The following is an 8,658-nucleotide window of genomic DNA, read 5'->3' as shown; positions in this document are numbered from 1 at the left end:
TTTTTTTATTGTGTTGTTGTGTTTCTGGCTCAAGATTTCAGGGGGAAACATACGTACACACACACACACACACGCACGGGGCATACTAGGCGATCAAGGGAATCGGACGGATGGATGATATCATGGGTTTAGGACGGGACGGGACGGGACGTGGACGGACGGGACGGGCACGGGGACGGACGGATGGGATGGGACAGGGCACCAGGTGAGAGGTCTGACCTTCTGCTTGCCCTGTCTTGTCTTGTTTTGGCTTGTCTGTCTATCCGTCTGTCCGTCTGTCTGGCTTTGGGAGGCTGTTTTTGCTTGCGCCTTTTCGCTTTTGCTTAAGCTTTTTGCCTATGCTTTTTGCTTAGGGTAGGGTAGGGTAGGGCACTTTTCCTCTTTCTCACTTTCTTTCTTGCTTTCTTGGAGCCACCCGCCCACCATTAGACACTCGGACACTCAGACACTCAGACACTCAGACACGCACGCGCGGACACAGGTACTTGGGCTCGGTCTTTGTTGGCTTGGCTTGGCTTGGCCTGGCTTTTGTATTTTGTTTTGTTTTGTTTTTTACATAACCCTTCTCACCCTGTCGTTTTTAGCTGCTACTGCTACTACCACCTATACTACCACTAGCACGACGAGTAGTACTTGGGAAAGGCAGGCAAAGAGAGGAAAAAAGAAGAGAGGCTAGAAAGTAGCACAGATAAGGGCGTTTTGCGTGACTGCGTTGCTGGATGGAGCACGCACGCCCAGAGACATTATTATCGGATGCAAAGCAACGCAACGCAAAACAAGCAAGCAAGAAAAGACCACCACCTGACCACCTAGGTACCTACATGCGTGCGTGCAATGCAGTCTTATCGAAACAATCAAAGACCACGCCAAACGCCAACGCCAGCCACCTCAAGAAAGAAAAGGAAAAGAAAAGGTTTTTTTTAAAAAAAAAAGCCACCCCCTCGTCACTGATTTTTTTCCCCTTTCACTCTTCCTTCCCCCTTCTTTTTCCCCAAGTCGGTAGGGGTATCCCGCAACCCCTCGAACACGACGGCGTTATTTTTTCCCCCATGGCGCGGGACTAACTCGGGGGCAAGGCGTCCCCTACTCATTGGCGGCGCGCCCAAGATATGCGCGTTGTTGCGCGATGCGCGTTGCGCGCGCGCGCGGAATTGCGCGAGACGGACAAGGGTTTTGGAGCGGCAAAAGTTTCGCGAACGCCCCGCGTCGCCGCTTGCTCACCTAGCATGCCCGGTTTCTGGTCGTGGTTGTCGCCGTGGTGGTGAGATCTGTATGACTGAGCGCGCCCGGTAGGTAGTACATGCGTGTGCGTTGCTATCATCATAGATCAATCTAAAACGGGGGGCGATATCTCCGTGGGCTTCGTTAATCGGAGACTGCGATTACGAAAAAAAAAAAGGCCATGCTATCGAAAATATTACAAGGCGGGTTGTGAGTGGTCGGTTGGGTGCGAGATTGGCTGATTGTGGGTTTTTGTTGTTTGGCTGTGGCGCGGTGGCGTCATTGCCGCTTGTTCCCGCCCGTTGGCTGGAAGGCTGGACCTTGGGACTGGGGCTGGCTTTCTTTTTTTGTTTGTGGATGGTGGTCCAGGGCTGGTGCGGTGGTGCCGTCCCCACTCATGGCGAGTTCACCATGTCCACAGCATCGTCATCGTCGTACAATTGTTCTTCGCTCTTCAAAATAAACGGATGGCACAATGCCTCCTCGGCCGTGATTCTCTTGGTCGGGTCGCATTCGAGACACCTCTCCATGAATTCCACTGCTTCCCTTTCGTCACTCGACAAGTTGTTGAGGCGTCGACCTTGCTCATCTTTGCCGGACCGGTTCGTGCACCAGAGAATAATCTTCTCAAATCCATGTCCATTTTCACTGTAGCTGGGAATGTTGGTCTCGAAGACTTGACCGTGCAGCAGTGCCGTTTCGCGCATGCGAGCCCGTCCGAATATGTTGGTCAGCTCGAGTAGTGCATCAATGTCGTCTGCGCTGTGGAAGAACGGGAAGCGTCGCGACAACAACGTCAAGAGGATAACACCAGTGCTCCATATATCGATTGACGTAGTCTGTGCCGAACACTTGAGAAGGACTTCCGGTGCACGGAAACCGCGGGTACCAGCGCGATTCGCACGTCTGCTGGGGCGAGTATCCGTCTTGGGGAAGGTAGGGACATGGTTGGGATTCGAGGCGATGGTGCTGGCATAGGCACTGTGGTCTATCTTATGCTGTCGTTCGTTCGGACGCAGCTGACAGGTGCAGACGTGCCAATCGGTGCCCTGGCGCTCCGCAAGGCCAAAGTCGACAAGCACGCCGCGTGCCAGGTGCGGTGCATACAAGAAGTTTGTGGGCTTGATGTCACGATGTAAGATGTTGTGCTCATGCACGGACTTGAGAGCCGTGAACAAGCTGCGGAAATACAGGCGCATGTCCGAGACGGTCATGTCGCGGAAGTACTCTCGAAAGTCGAGATGCTGGTAGTACGGCAATATGGCGACAACCTGATCGTGGTGGCGAAAGGCTGTGATGAGAGGGCAAACAGAATCCGAGTCGCGGAGGTCGTGCAAGAGCTCGAGCTCGTTGAGGATGCGGAGCGGACTGCTAGTCACGTAGATTTTCTTGATGGCGACATAGCGAGGTGTGCGCTTCCGACTACGGTGAGAATTCCACGAGTACGAGTGGTCCTGGCCATCAAGGTCCCAGCTGTTGTCGTATTGGTCGTAGAGCAGATCCTCGGCCTTGTAAACGGTGGAGAAGGTGCCTTCGCCGATGCGATTGATGAGGCGATATTTTTTGCTGATGCCCTTGAAGCTTTCCTCGAAGCGCTCCATGTCGTCCAAGACGGCCTCGTCCACTATTTCCTCATCATCGCTGTCCTCGACGGTGCGGCCGCTCTCTTCTAGCGGGTCTCGACTCTCATCCATGTGCTGCGACTGGTCGTCTTCCTCGTCGACGTGGATATGCACAGGGTCCGGCTCAGCTCGATGCGCCCTTGCTCTTGCCATTGTGTCGCTCTGGTGTCGGGTGCCCGTGGGTGTGGGTTGGCTGCGCGTCGCGTTCGGGGAAGCGTCTTGCTCGCTTGAGGGCATGAGAATGTCGTTGACGTTGTTGGTACGTTGGCGTTGCCGGGTCGACCGTCCTTGTCGGTGCCGGAAGCGCGACTTTCTGGCCCCGCACCCTGCTACACAAAGTGCACCTAAGGCGAAGGCGATGCAATCGCTGGCATAATCCACAAAGAGCTTGAGAAGGGCAAGTCGTGCCGAATACTAAATTCGTACTAGAGTTGTCGAAGCAAGAGAGGAGCTTACGCCGCTGCCAGGCTGCATGTTTCTAGGAATCTGTGCACGGGCCCCGAAGAAGGCGGCAGCTGCCGCCACGGGTTGGCTTGTGATTTTACTCTACCTACTCTACGAGTACATACACTGTCTAACTCGCTGCCTCCGCTCCGCTCCGTTCCGTACTGCATCTATCCATTTGCTTCCCGGGTGCTGCTCGCTCCGTGTCGCTCATTATGAGTGACGCTGGGTGACGTATACGTACTCCGGCTGGTGGACTGTCCGAAAGGAACCCAGGGCGGCGAGCTGGCAATCCGAGGCTCGCGTGACTTTACGGACGACGGCAGGCGGATGAGCCGACAACGTGCTGACAAACTAAAATACCGACGGATTGGTGGGTTCCGCTGACGGGTGCGGATCTGGAGTTTCAGAGACGCGTTTTGTAAGCATGCTGCATCAGCAGAAGTATGAAAGACGTTCGACCTTCTTGGTGATGAGGCTAGTCTAAAACAGTTGTTGTTGTGTTGTGAAGGTTTGTTGCCTTGCGCTTGCTGGATTCGTGATAAGGCTGAGGGACCGTGATCCAGTTGGGGAGTCGATCCGATCTCCAGCTTAGGCGATGCAAGGGAAGACACAGTATGGCTCTTCTTTGCTCCCTTGAGTCCTTCTCTCTCTGACTTCGTCCTCTCATTGCTCTCTGGGACGGTGCACGACTCAGACAACGCGGCGCCTCAGCAGCAAGCGAGTCGTAGCGGGAAAGCTTGGCGTGACGTCTGATGTGCCTGCTCGATCGGCATCTCTCTTGTTCGTCGCTCTCACTTCTGTATTTTTCTGCGCGCGACGGAAAAAATGCAGGTTCCTCTGATCAGGCTTCAATGCGGTATATATCACAGCCCTTTGCGTGTCTGCGCCTCTCACTGACCCTCCCTAGGCGTGAACAGCTATGACTGGGGTCCGTCACCCCACTTTCTTTCGCAACGCAGCAGCACACTGACCGCGCCCAGGTAAGGTCGGCAACGAGTCGGCCGCCGCCAAGTACGCCGCTGCCACGCCCTCCAACGACCTCAGCATCCAAGAAAACAAGCCCTACGCCGAGCTATGGATGGGCACGCATCATTCTCTGCCGTCCAAAGACGTCGAGACTCAACGCTCGCTCCTCGACCTCGTGCAGGACAACGAGGCGCTGATGGGCTCCGAAATCACGGAGCGCTATGAGAAGAAGCTTCCGTTCTTGTTCAAGGTGCTTTCAATAAGAAAGGCATTAAGCATACAAGCCCATCCGAACAAGCGGCTAGCCGAAGAGCTGCACGAAAAAGACCCCGACAACTACCCCGGTATGCTCAGTGAATGCAAGACCCTCTGTAGGGAGGGCCCACATCCGATTTCCCCAGGGCTGACTTTCCCCAGATGACAACCACAAACCCGAAATGACCATTGCCATAACGCCCTTTGACGGTTTCTGTGGCTTCCGCCCATTGGCCGAGATCTCACATTTCCTCTCCACTGTCCCTGCTTTCCGCAAGCTCGTCGGCGAGGAAGAGGCCACCAACTTCGAGACCACCGTCAAGGGAAAAGAGACGTCATCTTCCGAAGAGGACGAAAAGGTCAACAAAGAAGCGCTGCGCAAAGCCTTCAATGCCCTCATGACTTCCTCGCCCGAAGAGATCGAGTCCGCTGCAACAGAGCTTCTCGAAGCCGCGGAAAGCGAAGGCGACGACTTCGCTGGCTCTGGCGGCCCAAGCAACGAAGGACGCGAACTCGCGGATCTGGTGCAGCGCCTTGACGGTCAATTCCCCAAGGACATCGGACTTTTCGTGCTCTTCTTCCTGAACTACGTGAAGCTCTCAGTCGGCGAAGCCATGTTCCTGAAAGCCGACGACATCCACGCCTACCTCTCGGGCGACATCATCGAGTGCATGGCCTCCAGCGACAACGTCGTGCGCGCCGGCTTCACGCCCAAGTTTAAGGACGTGTCGACGCTGACGCGCATGCTGACGTACAGCTACGCGCCCATCTCGGACCAGAAAATGCACCCCACGGACTACCCGTACGCGACGCTCAACAGCAAGGCGTACAGCTCCGCCAGCGTCGCCACGCTATACGACCCCCCGATCGAGGAGTTCAGCGTTGTTCGGACGGCGCTGAACGCACCCGGCGCCAAGGCCACCTTCGATGGCATCCAGGGCCCGAGCATCATACTGTGCACGCACGGCAGTGGCAGCATCGCCGTCGGGCCCAAGAAGGAGAAGATGGAAGCGGGCTTCGTGTATTTCGTGGGTGCGACGGCGGAGTGCGTCCTCGAGGCCGAGGGGGACGAGTTTGTTACTTTCAAGGCGTTTTGCGAGCTTGAGGGTAAGGAGAGCGCGTCGTTGTAGTAGAGAGCGTGCATAAAAACGAGAGTGTAGAGTGTGTGCGGTGGGGGGTTGGGTATGTGAAAGAAGAGGGCGCGGTGCTGCATTCGGTTTCTGCATCTGTCTGCATCCATGCACGACGACGATAATGCTGCTGTTTCTGCTTTCTTTTCCTGGCTTGGCTGGCCACGCGCTTGCCTGTCTTTGTTGTTCTTTCTTTCGACAGATTCTCTGGATAGGGGTAGGTTATCCCTATTTGCCTATCTATTCAGCTAGTTAGACGGCCTTCGATTCACGAACAACACACGACTGAACGAATGAGAGCAAGATATTGGTTGATTAGATGGTTTTTTATTGGCTGTATATGACACGCCCCCTGCTCAGGTCCCTACGAGCCGGCGTGACATATATTACTCTTAACTGTATGTAGGCCATACAGTGCGGGTTGAGCAGAGCATCGGCGGCGGTGGTGATCGTAGTCAGTCATAGCGGGAGCGGTGACAAGCGTCCGCAGCCATCTCTCCCCCCTCGTCCCTGCCCCACCACATAGCTCGCTACCCTGCTTGGATCTCTGCATCAAACCACGTTTGCATCCGTCCGCCGCCGCCACGGCCACGGCACGGGGTCTCCACGCCGTATCGTGCCGCGCCGTGCCGTCGATGCCGTCGATGCCGTCGATGCCGAGCCGTCGATGCCGAGACATGCCGCGTTATGCTACTTGCTGCCGCTGAGTGCGAGCGAGCCCGCGGATGCCTAGTTGGCTGACGGAGGAGCCCTCTCCGGGCGGGATGAATGCAGTCGGCAAAGACTTTTTCCCTTTCTTTTGCCGTTAGGGACATGTATAGGGTTGGCTGGCTGACCGGCTCTACAGGCAGATATCGGAGCAGTCCCATTAGCGCTCCATGTCGCGCGCTCAGATATGGATATAGTTGCGAGCCGCGGGCGCAGAGCCACCTAGACGCACCCAGGAGCATGGTGTACTCGAGCGCGCCAGAAGAAGCATGCCGTCCACGATAACGCATAGGCACGCTTCCAGTGGTCGAGTTGACGGGATCGCGCATGCAGCAGCAGCGCGACGCGATGCGGCGCGGCCCGGCGCAGGCTCGGCCGATGCAGTTAGAAAGCGGGGTCGAGGTAAGCGTGTGCGACGTGGATATCATTGGCTATATGCATATGCGTATCGAGAAGCAGCGCGAGCTGAAGGTAACCTCCTTTTTGTGTAGAGTGAAAGATCCACAAGGAAGAAAAGAACCGAATGAGAATAAAAAACACCTGCCACAGATGGGAATCCTTGAAAAGCAGACCGATGAACCTTTCCGTCAACGCCAGAGGTGAAATGCTGCCCGGACGAAATATCACAGCTCTATGTCTCAAAGCTTTGTGCTTCGTCTTTTCCCTAGAACCGTAGGTTCAGTAGGTATAGAAAGTGCACGTATTTAAAGGCATATTTTTAAGTGCTGAGCCAGTCGAGGAACTCTGGCGTGAAGTAGCTGACGACAATCGTCGCACCGGCACGCAAAATACCTTGCGTGGCCTCAAATGCCATGGTCTTGAGGTCGAAAACGCCAGCCTTGGCGCCCGCGTGGATCATCGCAAACTCTCCAGAAACCTGGTATGCGGCAATGGGAAGGTCCTTTCCAAGATCCTTGGCGTCCGAGATGATGTCCAGGTACTGCGATGCAGGCTTGACCATGATAATATCCGCACCCTCGTTGATGTCACGGACGATCGCGCGCCTAGCCAGACCACGACCACCAGGAGGGAGCTGGTAGCATCTGCGATCGCCAAAGCTGGGGACAGATCCCGCAGCGTCGCGGAAAGGACCGTACAAGCAACCAGAAAACTTGGCAGAGTATGACATCAGCACGACCTGGTGGGCGATACCAGCCTCGATCAGCTTCAGCTTGATGGCGCGGATGCGGCCGTCGTTCATATCCGAGGGAGCAACGCAATGCGCGCCGGCATCGGCGTAGGCCAAGGCGACGTCACTGATGCGGTCAACGGAGAGGGCGTTGTTCAGGGAGCCGTCGTCGCGAAGGATGCCGCAGTGGCCGTGGCTAGTGTATTCGCAAAGACAGACGTCGGTGACGATGAACAGGCTGGGGAACGCCCGCCTGAGCAGGCGAATCGACTGGATGACAGGGCCATCCGGGTCGTCCGCCGCAGTGCCCAATGCATCCTTAACGCCCGGCGCGACCGGTACACCGAATAGTATAACGGACTGCAGACCCTTGCGGACCAGCGGCGTGAGGAAAGGGACGAGACGGTTGATACCGCGGCGGTGTTGGTTTGGGAGGGAGGGGATGAGGACTTCCTCATCAGGCTGGTCGGAGACGAAAAGCGGGTAGATAAGCATGGACTGCAGCGGCCGAGTTAGAGGGGCGGATCATGGTTTCAGAAGCGCTGCCGAGCGCACCTTGGTCAATTGCCTCTCGGCCTGCCAGGCCCTCGCAAGGGGATGACTGTAGCCGCCATGGAGCTGGCTTTTGATGTCGCCGGAAATACTGACGCTCGTTGCGGCGGTACTGGCGTAGGAGCGGGCGCGGGAGACCTGCGAGCGGCGGTCGTCGCGGTCGTTGTCGCGATAAGTCAGGTCGGAAACGAGCGAGGAGAAAGACATGGTTGCGGCGTGAAGTGAAGAAAGAAAGAAGGAAGAGGAGGCAAGAGGCGTGCGGGTGGGAGGTGTAAATGTAGTAGTAGGGAAGGTGGCGCCGGTATTAAGGCGTCGGGATTATTTTAGCGCAGACAGAGAACGGCCTGACGGTAGGGCAGAGCGGCTCGAGAGGCAAGACTGTCCGACGATCCAGGCCAATCACCGCGCGCAGAAAGTAATGCCCCGAGCTCCACCAAGCCTTAACATCCGACGACCGCTCTACTGCACTGACTACCATCGTCGTCTGGCTGCGAGCGGACCAGGCATGCAGACGTGCGCCATCATGCGAAGGGCTTAGGTGGTGGGCGTGGTAGGGTTACGGCGGGGTTTGGGGGCTCAATGCCTCTCGTGCCTCTCCGACTACGCGCGAAAACGATCAAGGGGGTAA

General features: G+C 56.4%; 4 protein-coding genes across 4 annotated transcripts; 1 reads left to right on the top strand and 3 right to left on the bottom strand.

Moving 5' to 3' along the window:
* Nucleotides 1–1,470: 1,470 nt before the first annotated feature.
* On the bottom strand, nt 1,471–3,457 carry K452DRAFT_332213 (uncharacterized protein; the record flags this gene model as incomplete). The annotated part of the gene is made up of 3 exons (XM_033545147.1): nt 1,471–3,257; nt 3,300–3,389; nt 3,413–3,457. 3 exons carry the CDS (start codon nt 3,455–3,457, stop codon nt 1,617–1,619), a joined length of 1,776 nt encoding a protein of 591 aa, XP_033398198.1. The 3' UTR covers nt 1,471–1,616.
* A 658-nt stretch (nt 3,458–4,115) lies between these two features.
* Nucleotides 4,116–5,641, top strand: K452DRAFT_226375 (uncharacterized protein; the record flags this gene model as incomplete). Its single annotated transcript, XM_033536821.1, has 4 exons — nt 4,116–4,146; nt 4,198–4,218; nt 4,271–4,600; nt 4,674–5,641. The coding sequence occupies 4 exons, from the start codon at nt 4,116–4,118 to the stop codon at nt 5,639–5,641; spliced, it is 1,350 nt and encodes a 449-aa protein (XP_033398197.1).
* A 265-nt stretch (nt 5,642–5,906) lies between these two features.
* K452DRAFT_19608 (uncharacterized protein) lies at nt 5,907–6,922 on the bottom strand. The gene has a single exon (XM_033535953.1). It carries the CDS (start codon nt 6,775–6,777, stop codon nt 6,172–6,174), a length of 606 nt encoding a protein of 201 aa, XP_033398196.1. The 5' UTR covers nt 6,778–6,922; the 3' UTR covers nt 5,907–6,171.
* K452DRAFT_358254 (uncharacterized protein) lies at nt 6,742–8,295 on the bottom strand. The gene is made up of 2 exons (XM_033546178.1): nt 8,034–8,295; nt 6,742–7,976 (listed from the first exon to the last, which is right to left on the bottom strand). The coding sequence occupies exons 1-2, from the start codon at nt 8,235–8,237 to the stop codon at nt 7,068–7,070; spliced, it is 1,113 nt and encodes a 370-aa protein (XP_033398195.1). The 5' UTR covers nt 8,238–8,295; the 3' UTR covers nt 6,742–7,067.
* Between the last annotated feature and the right edge of the window lie 363 nt (nt 8,296–8,658).

Source organism: Aplosporella prunicola (genome assembly GCF_010093885.1).
Source record: "Aplosporella prunicola CBS 121167 unplaced genomic scaffold K452scaffold_11, whole genome shotgun sequence".
NCBI classification, from domain to species: domain Eukaryota; kingdom Fungi; phylum Ascomycota; class Dothideomycetes; order Botryosphaeriales; family Aplosporellaceae; genus Aplosporella; species Aplosporella prunicola.
The sequence above is the reverse complement of the archived record's forward strand: the minus strand, read 5'-3'. Positions and strand labels throughout refer to the sequence as shown.